General features: G+C 38.0%; 1 protein-coding gene across 1 annotated transcript in view; it reads left to right on the top strand.

Moving 5' to 3' along the window:
- The window catches only part of HYDIN (HYDIN axonemal central pair apparatus protein), a 437,603-nt gene that overhangs the window by 208,935 nt on the left and 211,736 nt on the right, over positions 1-16,932 (top strand). Inside the window, exon 18 of the mRNA XM_082606776.1 lies at positions 978-1,130. Coding sequence (XP_082462902.1) covers positions 978-1,130 — 153 coding nt within the window. The remainder of the gene's footprint in view (positions 1-977; positions 1,131-16,932) is intronic.

Genomic DNA, 16,932 nt, shown 5'->3' with positions numbered 1-16,932 from the left:
ATATACATACAAACTATATGCTATTACATATTCTATAATTGGACTTACATCCCAAATTAGCCTACTGAAAGTCTTAGTCTTTCTCCAAGCCTGGGAAGAGAGAGACATGGAAATCTCTCTGCTGCTTGAGCTGAATCGAAGGATGAATCTTGAATCTTGAAGGAAGTTGCCCAACAGACTGTGAATTCCTAGACATCGGGTTTACTTGGAAGCTGGGTGATGTCAACATACATTTGTTTGAAGTGATTCTGATTGCTCAGAGAGTATAATAAACCCAGATTTTGCTTTTATGTCTTCCATATAAGATGCCATATGTAAGCCACCTGACTTATAAAGCAACATCACTAAGGCAGGCCAACTGAAAGGTGCCACAGTCCAGGTACCCTTCTAGCCTACAGTGTGCCTGCCCTGCACAGATGCAGCACATGAGAGGGTAGCTTGCTGAGCAGCAAGCACTTTATGAAAGAGAAAGACCCCCTTCCTTGGGCAGACACGGTACCTGGCCGAGGGCACAGGGCAAGGGGAGGAGAGCAAGGTGGGTTTCAGTCCCCAGCCTGCACAACTTTGAGCAGTGGATGGCCCTATCGCGTTGCTAATACAACAACAGAACTGAGACTCAGTCCAGCCACATCCAACTCTGAAGTGCTGGTCCTTAACCTCTTAAGTGTTCTTGAGGCTGTAGTGCTGAGTGGCATATCAAGGACCATTATTCTGGTTTCCCCTTGGGTGCACGGCTCTGGACTGACCCAGGGAAGTGGATCATTCTTTTAAGGGAGGAATTCCAGGTCTGATCAGCATGGCCATCCCTGTGACCTTTGACCACAGAGTACCAGGGAGAAGGGATGTCAGTTCTAATAAGCACCCTTTTATGTCCCTGCTTTTTATAAAGGGATGCTTAAAAGCTTCTGTTTTAATTTGATTTTAAAGGCCAGCCATTTTCAGCCATTCCTGTGTTCTTTCTCTTACATGGAACGCAGGTATGTCACTTAAGGAGCATTGGAGAAGGCCCAGTTATCTATGTACATCCCACTCAGGTTGATTTTGGCAATATCTACGTCCTGAAGGACTCCCTCAGGATTCTCAACCTGTCTAACCAGTCCTTAATCCCCGCATTATTCAAGGCATGCATGGTGAGTAGATTGTGGAACTGTCACTGAAAACACAGCTCTGCCTATACCTTTTTTTTTTTTTTTTTTTTTTTTGCGGTACTTGGGCCTCTCACTGTTGTGGCCTCTCTTGTTGCGGAGCACAAGCTCCAGACGCGCAGGCTCAGTAGTTGTGGCTCATGGGCCTAGTTGCTCCGCGGCATGTGGGATCTTCCCGGACCTGGGCACGAACCTGTGTCCCCTGCATCAGCAGGCTGACTCTCAACCGCTGCGCCACCAGGGAAGCCCAGCTCTGCCTATATCTTAATAGGCAGTGGCCTTATTTTAGCAACATGCCTTTGAAAATGATCACCAGAAGCAGAGATTTAAATGGTTCAACTGCATTAAACTATGTTATTCTCATCCCCACTTCCTCTTTATTATAATCTTTTTGTTGATTTAGAAACACAATATACATGTAGCTTGGTAAACAAGCCAATGTATTGACTATAATCCCAGTTCAGGGAGATGCTTCAGAGATCTCCTTACTGAAGTATTCCTGAGCTCAGCCCCGCACTTCCAGAAAACACTTTTTAAATGTCTCTATAACTGAAAATGCTTCCTTGTATTTAATTTTAAGCCATTTGGCTACAGATTTGTTAGTGTGCTTATTCTATTTTTATTCTCTCTTCCTTCTGGCAGTATTTTAATGTAGTTTATAAGAATGTAGGAAATACAACAAGATGGTAGTTGCCAAAAGTAGAAATTAAAGAACACAGCAAAACAAAGATAGATAGAAAAAAATATACAAATTGGTTCTAGAATTGAGTCTATCATATTTCTGTGTATTTTATAATGACACTTAGATCCGCTAGTCTTCTATAAGCTAATTTTTTAAACAGAGATACCAATTTTTTGCAGAATTTAGGAATTTCTAATCCAGTAATTGAAACTATTCTTGATATTAGTTTTCTAAATTTAAATATAAAATTTAAAATAGTATAGCCTTTCTCCTATTTCCAGATTAATTGACATTTGAATGAGTGCTAACATTTGGTTTCAGCATTTGTCAGATATTTCTTTTTTTTTTTTAATTTTATTTATTTATTTGTTTATTTGCTTTTGGCTGTGTTGGGTCTTCGTTTCTGTGTGAGGGCTTTCTCTAGTTGCGGCGAGCGGGGGCCACTCTTCATCGTGGTGCGCGGGCCTCTCACTGTTGTGGCCTCTCTTGTTGCAGAGCACAAGCTCCAGACGCGCAGGCTCAGTAGTTGTGGCTCATGGGCCTAGTTGCTCCGCGGCATATGGGATCTTCCCAGACCAGGGCTCAAACCCGTGTCGCCTGCATTGGCAGGCAGATTCTCAACCACTGTGCCACCAGGGAAGCCCCTGTCAGATATTTCTGAAAAATCAATTATTGTTAACTTTATAAAATATCAGAGGGAATAGGATCATAATTTTCTATGGACTTGTAATGGCTCCTCAGAGTCATTGGTCCCAACTAGGAGCCATTTATCATTATCATTATTATTATCATTTGTCATTACTCCTTGTAGAGATAGTGATTTCCGATACAGTCACTGCTCTTTTGAACATGCGATTCAGACACAAGCCCACTCTTGATCTAGTGCCTTGTTGATCTTGTATAATGAATAATGTTTAAAGAAAAATCCTACAGAAAAGGACACCTTCTCTAGTCTTTATCCATTGAGTCGCAGTTGGTGTGTTTGGTGGAAGCATGGGGTATTGCCTAGGAAATGTGGCTTCCGGTCCAGTTTTGTATGTGCAGAGTTCACAGTGGGTAGGAGGAGTCAGCCAACCTGTCTGAGATGATGAGGGGGGCATGAGAGCGTTGCAGTGGTTTACAGAGGAAGGAGATGGGCAGAAACCACAAGAATGCTTACATACAAGTACAGCAAGGATTCCCTTCCTCACTGCCTCCCCTTTCATTTTCAGATATCTCCAGATTTCACAATTTGTGGCAACTTTTGGTACATTTTAAGAAACAAAAGCACATGAAGGATCTGTTGTTTTTTACTAATATAGTATACATATTGAATGACCCATCTGGTTGTTAAAATGGGACTTTTTCTTTTCCGTAAAGGTTTTCATGATTCCATCTTTTGACTGTTTAATATCATCTTAAAACAGCAAGCCCCAGTTCCAAGGCGACAAAAGTGTGATGTTCTTCGCACAGTCTCCTCTTGGAAAACTGGCGTTTATTGAGTTGATTACCTTTATAGCATAAAAGTAATTTCAACTGTATTTCTCATAGGTGAAAATTAAACTCCTTTCATATTTTGGCTGGGATTTTTGATGGATTTCCTAGTAAATACTATGTGTGTTAATATCATAGAAATTAAATTACACTAACTTAGAAATTAACTACAGTGGAGAAAGAAATTGAAATACCATTTATTAAATTTCAACTTGATAAACCATACTGAATCTACAAATTCATCCTTACAGAAATCACTAAACATTAGGAAAGAGTTTCAGTTAATAGTTGTTTGTTCCCTGACCCCAGCGCTCAGTACCCCCTTAAGTCGTGGTCAGATAATTATTGCATTTAATTTCTTGCTCACTCAGAAATAAGTAGGGCCAAGGGCACAGTCTTCATTTCTTATGTCATCACTGCAAATCCAGGTCTGGAAGTTCTTCTCTTTTCTGCTGGGTGCCCTAAAAGGAGGGGTCATTCTCTCCCGTCTTTTGACTGCCAGTCAAAAAGCCCACCCTCCCCAGATGCGGCACCCACTGCCAGCCTTCTGTCATGCTTTGCTTTGGAATGTTTGAAATATCGGCCTCCCCTTGAGGTTTTGAATGGGCCAACTTACTTGGATTAAGGTGAAGGACTCCAAACGATAGAGTAAGTCACCTCTGGTTTGCGTGGGGTAAAAAATATCAGAATGTGAGAGCAAAGCATAGAAAGACCCTTTTGGCAAGAGTGTGTGGGCTCTGCTTGTGCACACGGCGCTCCTTCAGGAAGATAGGATCGCTCTGTCCGGATGACAGCAGAAATGAGGACGAGGATATGGTCCCTGGCCCCTGGGACCTCAGCCCTGGGCTGGAAGATAGATGCCTTCTTTGCATGGGTGCCCCTTGCTACGTGGAGCAAGTGCATTGCTCAGCACTTGTTTGGAAGCATTTGGAATTCTTTTTCATTTACTCTTGGCTCTAATTCAACCTCAGGTGTACGGTTAACTTGAGAACTTGCATACAGGTGTCAGTGACACCTTGGGATTCAGCTGGCACTAAAACATCTTCACAGTGTCCTTTGCCTCTGTGATCTGCAAGAGAGCCCCTTGCAGTTAGGTCTTTATAGAGTTTCCAGGATCCAGGAAGCAGTAATTCTGATGTCTCATTCAAGCAGTTCTTTTTAAACATTTTTTTGGTCATTTGCCGTAGAAATGCACAGTGATGTGGCATCAAGGGAATCATCAGGCTTTCACATCTCCTTCTGATCCTAAGCCATTGGGTTATTTTCTTGTGTAAGTAGGGACCCCCCTTTTCATATTTACTTATTTATATGCCTGTCTCTTTCAAGTGACAAGGGTCTCTGCTTTGAATTCCTGACACATGTTTGTATTAAATCAAGCTTATGTATTGTATTGTTCAAATATTTTACTGCCTTAATTATTTGTATGATATAACAGTTTCTGATATAATTTTATCAAAATCTCCCACTTTTCCATTTCTCCTTGTAATTATGTCAACTTTCACTCCATATATTTAAAAGCTGTGTTGGTAGGTGCATATAAATTCATGACATATATCACAATATATTATTCCTTTTTTCATAGTAAGTTGTCCATTTTAGCCCCTATTTATGCTTTTTGACTTATATTCTATTTTGCGTGATAGAGATAATGCTACATCAGCTTTCTTTTAGTTAGCATTTGCATGGTATATCTTTTTCATTCCCTAATTTTCAGGATTTTTTGGTATGTATTGGTTTGTTTTGTGTGCAGATTTGTTTAGACTCTCTTAAAACACCACATGACAATTTTTTAAAAGCTAATGATAGAGTCTGTCTTTTAATTGATGAGTATATTAGTTTTCTATTGCTGCTGTAACAAATTTGTTATCTTACAATTCTGAAGGTCGGTAGTCTAAAATGTGTCTGTAAGGCTGTGTGCCTTTTTGAGACTCTGGAGGAGAATCTACCACCTTGCCTTTGCCAGTTTTGGAGGCCACCTGTGTACCTTGGCTCATGGCTCCTTCCTACACCTTCAAAGCCAGCAGCAGCATAACATCTTTGCTCTCTGACCTCTGTTTCCATTCTTACTTCTTCTCTGACTGTGACCCTCTTGCCTCCTTCTTATAAGGAACTTTGTGGTTACATTGGGACCACACCAGTAATCCAAGATAATCTCTTCATCTCAAGATCCTTAATCATATCTGAAAGTCCCTTTTGACATGTAAAACAACATATTCACAGATATCAGGGATTAGGATATGGACATCTTTGGAGGGCTATTATTCAACCAACCATACCAAGACTAACCTTTTAAAATTTATTATGATTATTGAAATATATGGACTTACTTCTACCATGTCTTTCCTATACACTATACTGTTTTCTTCTTTAGTTTTCTCCTTTTCTGCTTTGTACTGGATTGATAAATTTTCTCCAAGCCCCCCTCCAACCACTGCTATCTTATGTACATTTTTCCCATACTTGTTTAGAGGCTATAGATTTTATTTATTTATTTAATTTGTTGTTAACCCTAACAAATAGATGTTATCTTTTTCTAACAGTAATGAAAGAAATCAGTATCTTGGTCCTCCTCAAAAATAAGACAAGGACCCTATCACACATTTATTATCTCTTAACCTTTCTTCACATCTGTCATTTGTAATTATTGTGTAGAATTTTGGATCTTCTCTTCTTTCCACGAAGTTGCTAAATTTTGTCATTTAGTAACTACTCACTAGTTACCAAAATAGTTCGTGAATTTCTCTTTATTCTTCTTTTATTTCTTGTATCTCTCTGCTTCCTTCTTGGTTTGTATTTCTTCTGGCTGAATTATATCCCTTTAAGTTCTATGCTAGAGGTTTCATAGTTTATGTATATTTGACTATATCTTGATTTCACCTTCAGTCTTGCATGCTAGTTTAGCTGAGTATAAGAATCTATTTGACAAGGTTTTTTTTCCTTTGTACATTGATCTCTGGCATCAATTGTTGCTGATAAAATTCTGTGTTAGTCTGATTATTATTCCTTTATTGGTAATTTGTCTTTCTCACTAGTTGCTTTTAAGATTGTGTTTTCATTTTTTATTTTCTTAAATTTCTCTTTACTGTATCTGAAGATTTGACCCTTAAATACTGGAAAGTTTTTGCCATCATCTCTTCAAATGTTTCTTCTCTACCAGTCCTTCTATTTTCTACTCTAAGGAAAAAAATACACAAATATGCACGCGTGCGCGCACACACACACACACACACACACACACAAATGTTTCTGTGCAATTCTACAAGCTTATTTTTATTTCCATCCATATCTTTCATCTCTTCATCCATCTCTTCATCTCTCTGTGGTGCCTCCTCAGTGGTATGTTCCAGTTTCCAAATTCTGTTTTTGCTTTTGTCAAATCAAGTTTATCTTATCTACTTACATTTTTTAATATAGTTTTTTAAAATACATTTATTTACTTAGGCTGCGTTGGGTCTTCGTTGCTGCATGCGGGCTTTCTCTAGTTGTGGCGAGCGGGGGCTACTCTTCATTGCGGTGCGCGGGCTTCTCATTGTGGTGGCTTCTCTTGTTGCAGATCACGGGCTCTAGGACGTGCGGGCTTCAGTAGCTGCAGCATGTGGGCTCAGTAGTTGTGGTTCGCGGGCTCTAGAGTGCAGGCTCAATAGTTGTGGTGCACGGACTTAGTTGCGCCGTAACATGTGGGATCTTCCCAGAACAGGTCTTGAACCCATGTCCCCTGCATTGGCAGCTGGGTTCTTAACCACTGCACCACCTGGGAATCCTTACTTTTTAAATTTAATTTCAGTGACTGTACTTTTCAATTCCAAGATTTATAATTGGTTATTCATATCTACAATTCTCGATTCATATCTCCATGTTTTTGTTTCATAATCCTTGTTTTATATATATTATCCTATCCTGCACCTCTACAAGGGTCTCGGCACATTTTCTAATCAATTTCATTTAGGTCTATTGATGCTCAAGAATGAATTCATTAACCAATTGTTTGAGGTTGCATTTGGAATTTTAAATGATAAATTAATCAGGTGTGGGGTATTTTCTCTGTCATTCTCAGTGCTCTTATCTCCCTGTCTAGCATTTTTTCCATTTGTCTTCACCCTGAGCAAATCACTAGTTCAGAATCAAGTGTTGAGCCTTTTTTCCATGGGGATGTAGATTCAGTCATCACACTGGGCAGTGGCTTGGCCTGGAGCCTGTCTACATGACAGTCTCTATTTCACCACCACAATGTCCACCACCACTAGCACAAGCCTGTGTGTAGACTGTAGCCTCAGGAACATCACAGCTTTGTCTAGCCTTCCTTCAAATACAAGGAAGCTCTCTTAGCTTGTGACCTTGACCCTTATCCTTTACCTCCTGGAAGATCTTTTTGGTTTCTGTTTTTCTCCCTTGAGCTTCCTTTACTAGAAGGTTATTGTTTCTCTTCCACTTATGGCCCATATGATGTTTACCTTGTTTTTGAGTACAACTATGCCTGGAAACCAGCATCAAATCAAAAAGACAACCTACTGAATGGGAGAAAATATTTGCAAATGGTAGGATTGATAAGAGATTAATATCCAACATATATAAACAGCTCATACAACTCAACATCAAAAAAAAGCACAATTGAAAAATGGGCTGAAGAACTGAACAGACGTTTTTCCAAAGAGGAAATGCAGATGGCCGACAGGCACATGAAAAGATGCTCAACGTCGCTAATCATCAGGAAAATGCAAATCTAAACCACAAAGAGTTATCACCTCACACCTTTCAGAATTGTTATCATCAGAAAGTCCCAAATAACAAATGCTGGCAAGGATTGGAGAAAAGGGAACCCTTGTACACTGTTGGTGAGACCGTAAACTGGTGCAGCCACTGTGGAAAACAGTATGGAAGTTTTTTTTAAAAAAACTAAAAATAGAACTACCATGTGACCCAGCTATTCCCCTCCTGGGTATATCTCTGAAAAAAACATAAACACGAATTCAAAAAAATACACACACCCTGGTGTTCACAGCAGCATTGTTTACAGTTGCCAAGATATGGAAAAAACTATGCCTGGCTTTTCATTTTTCAAAACACTATCTCTTTTTTTCTGTGTGTTAGAGTAAAAGACATGTTTTAAAGCTTAAACTCATTGATCTATTGTCAGTCCTCTTAACTACTTTTTATAGTGCTTTATGTATTATCGGTGAGCACTGACAAAAGGATGATGAAATGTATCTTCAGCTGGCATGAGAAAGAAGAGTTCTTATGTCTTAGCCTTAATTGTGAAAAATCTATAAAATAAATTCACAGTAATAAGGAAATAAGAAGAGAATAACATTCTAGTTTATCATGGTGGGCATCTTTTCTTTCACCACATAAAAGTCATAGCCATTCCAGAAGAGACTGTGCTTTTCCTAAGCCATACCAAGTGAACTCATTCAGTGACAAGAGGATACCAGTGGCAGTGATATCAAGAGACTTCCAGAAGCAAAGGTTTGTACTTGACAGAGAGCTGTAAGCCTCTCACCCCCACCCTCACTTGAGACCTCTTTTACTTTGGCATAGCTAAATGTGAAACTCAAAAGACAGATTCCAATAGGTCATATTGATTATAAACCGCCCTGAGAGAAGGAAAGCTATTGATTGAATGTTATGTAACATGATGGGTCAGCACCTTTCCTGAATTTAGAGCAACAGCTCTACTGATTGAATATGATTAGTTCCAGTATAAGCTAGAGCCAAAATGAAAGGAGATTTGATTTCCTTGTCACTAAAGAGCTAGCCAGAAAATAACAGAAAAATGTCTTGGTTTCCTGCATGCTTTGTAAGCCTTTCCATCTTCATTCTGCCTATTCCAGCTCTTAATTAGCTTTAGCAAATTGTTTATGTTAATTAATTATTATTCAGGCATACAGTTAATACTTGTCACCACAGAGGGAGATTAAGACAAAACTTCCTTCATATGGATCAAATGTGCTTTTTTTTTCAAGTTCTAATTTCCTTCCTCCATAAAAATCTATAACTTCTTCCCCATTACCATCATCATCATCAACCCAACTGCAATGGACTAAATGTTTGTGCCCTGCCCCCCAAATTCATATATTGAAATCCTAACCCCCCAAGTGATGGTATTAGGAGATGAGACCTTTGGGAGGTAATTAAGTCATGAAAGTAGAGTCCTCATGAGTGAGATCAGTACCCTCATAAAAGAGACCCCAGAGAGCTTTCTCACCCTCTCCATCACGTGAGGATACAATGAGAAAAATGGTTGTCTGCAACCCAGAAGAGAGCTCGCTCACGCCAGAACCTGATCGTGTTGACACTCTGATCTCAGACTACCATCCACCAGAACTGTGAGAAATGAATTTCTGTTGTTAATAAACCACCCAGTATAGTATTCTGTTATAGCAGCCCACATTGACTAAGACACCAACTCATGTCACTTTTAGGGGATGCCTATCATTGTCATTATCAACTAAAGAATTTATTCTGCCTGTTTGTGCACTGACAGTAGACAGTCATCTTCAATAATAAGCTAGTACAAAATGAAATAAACACTTCTATATAATGAGAAAAGACAAGAAGAGATGCATGGTGTAAAAGTTTATTAATGGTATGAAATCCCCAACACACATACGTCAGTATTATATGATGTTGATCAGGGAGCAGATCATATTCTTCCTTAGTCCCATTTCACCTTCCCTGTCTCAAGTAAAAGGAAAGAGACTGGAGAGGCATATATAACATAGTAGAGCTCTCCATAGGATGACACTTGGGGTATTTTTTTAAATGTCAGTTGCGATGAAGTTGTATGCAGCATTGTTTCATGCTTTGGAAGGAAAAAATCCTCCTCTGAGATGTTAGGACGTTAAACTGGGGTGTGTCTGGGAGGGGAGGACAACATTATCTGTGTCATGCACAGTTATCTTACATATGGTAGTCACTCAACAAAGAGTGGTTAAGTGTGTCAGTGCTGAAGTAGTATTCTGTACTATCGACAGTATAGGTACTGTATTCAAACAGATCTGGAATCAAGCCTTAACTGTGCATGCACTAATTCTGGGCACGTTATTTAATCTTTCAGAGCCTTTGGTTCCTTCTCTTTAAATGGAACTAATAATGGCATCTAGAAGATTAAACATGATAATCTATGTAGAAAGTACCTGGTAAAAAATAAGCATTCAGCATTCAATAGATGGTAACTTTGATTATTAATGTTGACAGACAAGAAGATCTAGGTGAAATGGCTTATGGAAAGACTTAAATTTTTAGGACACCGTATCTTAAGATCTTTTATATTTTTCTTAAGTAAGAAAGAAAAAGAAATAAGGCACACTCAGAGAGGCCCCAAGGTTTCAAATTTAACTGATCCATGTAGTACAATGCTCTGTCAAATGGGAACTCTAATGCTGCCTTTTTCCTTACTCTTCACTTGTTTCTATAATTTTTGACAGTGAAGCCATCTTATAAAATATAAAACATTTTTATTGATGAATCCATATGTGTTCTTCCACATCAAAGAAAAAAAGTTTATTAGCAAATAACTTACTTTAGAAATTTCAGGTTCATTAGCTTTCTAATTCTTTAGGTCCTTGGGGCTTATTTATTCATGTATTTGTACAAATGCTTCCTGGCACTGTGAAAATCATGCCTATGTGCTCAGAGCAGTCCTATTTCTTTTTATTTAACTATCATCATGACTTGTGTTTGACATGACACTTTTCACTTTTAAATTTTTTTATCTTAAAAATTTATTTTTAAAAATTTTGTAAATTTTTTAATTAAAAAATTTTTTAATCTGTCTTGAGAAGGCAGTAACTTTCAGAAAGAACATTATTGTCCTTGTTCAAAGATACCTCCTTGTAGCCTTAAAAGATTGTTGAAAAAAGAATAGATACATGTATATGTATAACTGAATCACTTTGCTGTACACCTGAAACTAACACAACATTGTTAATCAACTATGCTCCAATATAAAATAAAAAATTTTTTAAATTGTTGCTACATAATACTTAAGAGCTGTGTAAATTACAGATACCCGCCTCCCTCATACAATCAAAGTCTGCTGGCCTTAAAATTCTGACTTTTTTTTCCCCACAAATGGGGAAATTAAGAGGTAGGGCAATTGCTTGACCAACCGGAACTCTCAGCATACCAAGCTCAGACCAAGCCCTTTCAATTCAATATATCATTCTGAACTACTTCCCTCTAAGAACAGGGAGAAAAGCTGGGCAAGATACGAAAAATCATAAGTTTAAGGGAATGACAGAGCAAACAAAGCCAATGACAACCCAAAAGAAAAAGGAAATTGAGAAATATACGTCCAGCGTTTGTGACTGCTTTTCCTATATAGTACCAGAAGAGGCTGAAAAACTGAAAGGAGCTTTCAGAAAGCTCACTGGTCTAGGAAGATAAACATTGGAGTCAGGTCAGGCTAGAGAGAGAAAAATTGGAGAAGAATGGACTTAGTAAGACTCCCAAACTTTTGGTTAGTACTAGGAAAAGCTACATTCTGGGAACAAAAGTAAGCTAGTATTTTAAATCATTTTAAATCATTTTAATCTCTGCCTATATAAAGGAGTTCCAGGACTGCTAGTTTTCCCCAACATCTTTCCTAGAAGCAAATATATAGTCTCACCAGAGGAAGACAACATTGTTTTAAGCCTCAAAGTATCTCTACAGTTTTCATATACAACGTCAAACAGTTAATTTAAAAATTACCAGGCATACAGGAGACAAATTAATATAAAACTACAATACGCTTAATATACTGAAGGAAATAAAAGGCAAGATTTAAAATTTTGGTAGAGATCTAGAAAGTATAAAAGAGAACAAATGGGAATTGAAGACCTAAAAAATACAATTGAAATTAGGAACTCAATAGATGGGTTTAACTGTGTAATACATACAGATGAAAACTGTGGAAGTGAACCGTCAGATGAAACTACCCAAAATGAAAATGTAGAAGAGTTGGTAAAACAAATGCACAGAGAGAGGGAGAGGAAAAAAGCTATCGTTATCTTCCGTAGAAGCAAATGGATAAGGCTCAAACTGAAAAATTAAGAAGTAGCAGTAGATTACTTACAGATGTGAAGGTAAACACCAAAAGAAAATGCTAAAAATTAAAGGGGTTGCCCTCATTAATGTGCAACAGTGAGAATGAGAAGGGTGGGAGAGTGGGTTCAAGAGAAAAGTGTTTTTCACAGTATACCTTCTTAAAAATATTTTTTAATTAATTTTTATTGGAGTATAGTTGCTTTACAATGTTGTGTTAGTTTCTGCTGTACAGCAAAGTGAATCAGTTATACATATGCACATACCCACTCTTTTTGAGATTCCCTTCCCGTTTAGGTCACCACAGATCATGGAGAAGAGTTCCCTGTGCTACACAGTAGGTTCTCATTAGTTATCTATTTTTAACGTGGTAGTGTATATATGTCAATCCCAATCTCCCAATTCATCCCACCCCCTCTTCCCCCCGCTTGGTAACCATAAGTTTATTCTCTACATCTGTGACTCTATTTCTGTTTTGCCAATAAGTTCCTCTGTATCATTTTTCTAGATTCCACATATAAGCAATATTATATTTGTTTTTCTCTCTCTGACTTACTTCACTGTGTATGACAATCTCTAGGTCCATCCATGTCTGTGCAAATGGCACTATTTCGTTCCTTTTTATGGCTGAGTAATATTCCATTGTATCTATGTAACACATCTTCTTTATCCATTCCTCTGTTGATGGACATTTAGGTTGCTTCCATGTCCTGGCTATTGTAAAGAGTGCTGCAGTGAACATCAGGGCACATGCATCCTTTCGAATTATGGTTTTCTCTGGATATATGCCTAGGAGTGGGATTGTTGGGTCATATGGTAGCTCTGTGTTAGTTTTTAAAAGAACATCCATACTGTTCTGCATAGTGGCTGTACCAATTTATATTCCCATCAACAGTGTAGGAGGGTTCCCTTTTCTCCACACCCTCTCCAGCATTTACTGTTTGTAGATTTTTTGATGATGGCCATTCTGACCGGTGTGAGGTGATACCTCATTATAGTTTTGATTTGCATTTCTCTAATGATTAGTGATGTTGAGCATTCTTTCGTGTGTTTGTTGGCAACCAGTATGTCTTCTTTGGAGAAATGTCTATTCAGGTCTTCTGCACATTTTTGGATTGGGTTGTTTGTTTTTTTGATATTGAGCTGCATGAGCTGCTTGTATATTTTTGAGATTAATCCTTTGTCGGTTGCTTCATTTGAAATATTTTCTCGCATTCTGAGGGTTGCCTTCTTGTTTTGTTTATGACTTCCTTTGCTGCACAAAACTTTTAAGTTTAATTAGATCCCATTTGTTTATTTTTGTTTTTATTTTCATTACTCTAGGAGGTGAGTCAAAAAAGATCTTACTGTGATTTATGTCAAAGGGTGTTCTGCCTATGTTCTCCTCTAATAGTTTTATAGTGTCTGGCCTTACATTTAGGTCTTTGATCTGTTTTGAGTTTATTTTTGTGTATGGTGTTAGGGAGTGTTCTAATTTCATTCTTTTACATGTAGCTGTCCAGTTTCCCCAGCACCACTTATTGAAGAAGCTGTCTTTTCTCCATTGTATATCCTTGCCTCCTTTGTCATACATTAGGTAACCATAGGTGTGTGGGTTTATATCTGGGCTTTCTATCCTTTTCCATTGATCTATATTTCTGTTTTTGTTCCAGTACCATACTCTCTTGATTACTGTAGCTTTGTAGTATAGTCTGAAGTCTGGTAGCCTGATTCCTCCAGCTCCGTTTTTCTTTCTCAAGATTGCTTTGGCTATTCAGGGTCTTTTGTGTTTCCATACAAATTGTGAAATTTTTTGTTCTAATTCTGTGGAAAATGCCATTTTTAATTTGATAGGGATTGCATTGAATCTGTAGATTGCTTTGGGTAGTATAGTCATTTTCACAATATTGATTCTTCTGATCCAAGAACATGGTATATCTCTCCATCTGTTTGTGTTATCTTTGATTTCTTTCATCAGTATCTTATAGTTTTCTGAGTACAGGTCTTTTCCCTCCTTAGGTATGTTTATTCCTAGGTAGTTTATTCTTTTTGTTGCAGTGGTAAATGGGATTGTTTCCTTAATTTCTCTTTCTGATCTTTCATTGTTAGTGTATAGGAATGCAAGAGATTTCTGTGTATTAATTTTATATCCTGCAACTTTACCAAATTCTCACAATATAACTTTTCTAGAACCATTTAACTTCAGAAATTGTGTATACATTTCACACAAATAAAATTTTAAAATTTAAGTCATGCTTCAGGACAGAGTGTATAAGTATGCTCCCATTTATGCAAGAAAAGTATATATGCAATAATATAAATACATATATGTCTAATTTTACTTATAAAGTTTCTCTGAAAAGCCAGGCAGAAAACAGCAAACAGTGGCTGCCTCTGGGGATGGTAGCTAGTGATCATGCACAGGCATGAGAGAGAGAGAGAGACTCATTACCCTTGAATCCATTTGAATTTAACACTGTAACATGTATTATTTATTTTTAAAGAAAAAGCTTCTAAGAAAGGAAGAAACTGGGAATAAATCTGAAGCAAGAGAGCAAACAGAGTTAAAATTAAATGCTCTCTAAAGAGAAGAGTGATCATATCCTTTTAGAATTAGTTATTTATTCAAGAAATATACGTGTGTCTTCTTGTTACACAAATAACATTTCCTTAACTTCTGTTTATTCTATAAGGATAGAGAGAAAAATCACTGTATGCCACCCTGCAGATAACCACTATAAAATCTTTGGTGTACATCTTCCAAAACTTTACTGTGTCTGTGTGTCTGACTGTGTATTCCTACCCCCCACCATCAAATAATACTATTTCATTACCAGCTATTTACATTCAACAATGTAGTATAGTCAGTTTTGATATGAATTATTAAGGAGTATTCCTGTTCAGATCATTTTCAGTGACTGACTTTATTGCATCATTTGGCTCCACGACAGTTGTTTAACTAACTAATCCCCTACTGCTAGGTGGTTTCCAGTTTTTCACCACTGTAAACAGTGCTCACATCTTAATTGCTGCTCCCATCTTTAACTCTTTCCTTAGACTAAATACCTAGAAATGCAATTGCTGGGTCAAATGGCATGAACATAACTAAGAGTCTTGATACATCTTTTGATATTATCTCTCAGAAAGTTTGTACCAGTTTATATCCTACCCACCCTATCCCCATCAGTGTTAAAGAATGTCACCCTCTCCCTTGCTAACATTTTGTTTGTTTTACAAAACTGGCAGATGAAAAAAAGTGTTGTATCGTTAGTTAAGTTTGTGTTTCTTTGGCTTACTGGTGATGCTGAACATTTTTCATATATTTATTGACCAATAAATAAATATTTTTGAGCATCTTCCTCATGCCTCGGACTAACTGTGCTAGCTGAAGGGAGAGACATAAAAATGATCTTTCTTCATAAAATCATAAAAATGATCTCTTTCTTCGAAGAGCTTACAGTTTCAAAAAAAAATGGATGCAAAAATAACACAGTATTACAGTGTGCTATGTTATATATAAGCACAGAGGAGGAAGTGGCTAATTCTTCCATAAAATTAAAAATGTTCATAGGTAGGCACGTTTGAATGGAGACTTGAGGCATAAGGAGGAGAAGGACAGGGAAGTGGGGTGTACATTTCCAGAGAACAGCATGGTTAAGTGCAGTGGTGATGTACAGCACACTCAGCAAGATCTGGTGTGGCTGAAACCGAGGGTGTGTGTGGGAAATTGACAGTGCCTGGGAAGTAAGCCTGGAAAAGTGCATTGGGGCCCTCTAACGAAGGATTTGGAACCAATCCTCCAGACCATAGGTTCTTATCTGGTGTACCAGTCTTGATTGCAGGCTGCCTTTGTTTCAAACAGAAAAGATGACAAACACCCACCATGTTTGGGGGTCCATGAACTCTGGAAACTATATGTAAAGTTTGGGATATGTGTGGTGTGTGTGTATGTGTGTGTGTGTGTGTGTACTTGTTCTATGGAGGGGTTCCATAGCTTTCTCAAAGGGGAAAAATATTCAGCACCACTGGTCCAGACATTGGAGAGCCATCCAGAATCTCCAGCAAGAGAGGCATAGGATCAGGCCTGTGAAAGAGATTCCTGTCAACTAGACTGGGGAGGGTGCAAGCAGGAAGGAGAACTGGACGTGAAGTTTGGAATGATAACGCTAATAATAACCACTAATTATTGAGTATTTACTTTGTGGTGGACAAAGTACTAGGTGCTTGGCAGCCATTTTATTTCATCTTCAAGGAATACATTTAACAGATGAGAAAACTGAAACCTAGATTTTAAAATGAATACAAAGCCACCTGGCTACAAATGGGCAGAGTCCACAGTTGACCGACAGGTCTCCATGTGACTTTAAAGCCCCCTCTTTTAATCATGACCCTCTCTGCTTCTCTTATAAAGCTCCGGCATCATTTCTTTTGTACTTCATCTCCTAACGTTCAGTTAATTATTTTAAGCAGCAAAGTGACTCAGTTCAGGGCAGGGAACCATATGACTACAGATACCATTTAGAGGACAAAAAAGAGAAAGGCCTCAGTGACTGTTCATTGTTCTTGTTCCACAAAGAAATGATCATCTGCTGAGATAATAGTATAAATCCAGAGAAATCCCTTACTCTG

The sequence above is a fragment of the Mesoplodon mirus genome (assembly GCF_964341445.2).
Source record: "Mesoplodon mirus genome assembly, chromosome: 19".
In the NCBI taxonomy this organism is placed as follows: domain Eukaryota; kingdom Metazoa; phylum Chordata; class Mammalia; order Artiodactyla; family Ziphiidae; genus Mesoplodon; species Mesoplodon mirus.
This window is presented reverse-complemented; position numbering and strand designations above follow the sequence as displayed.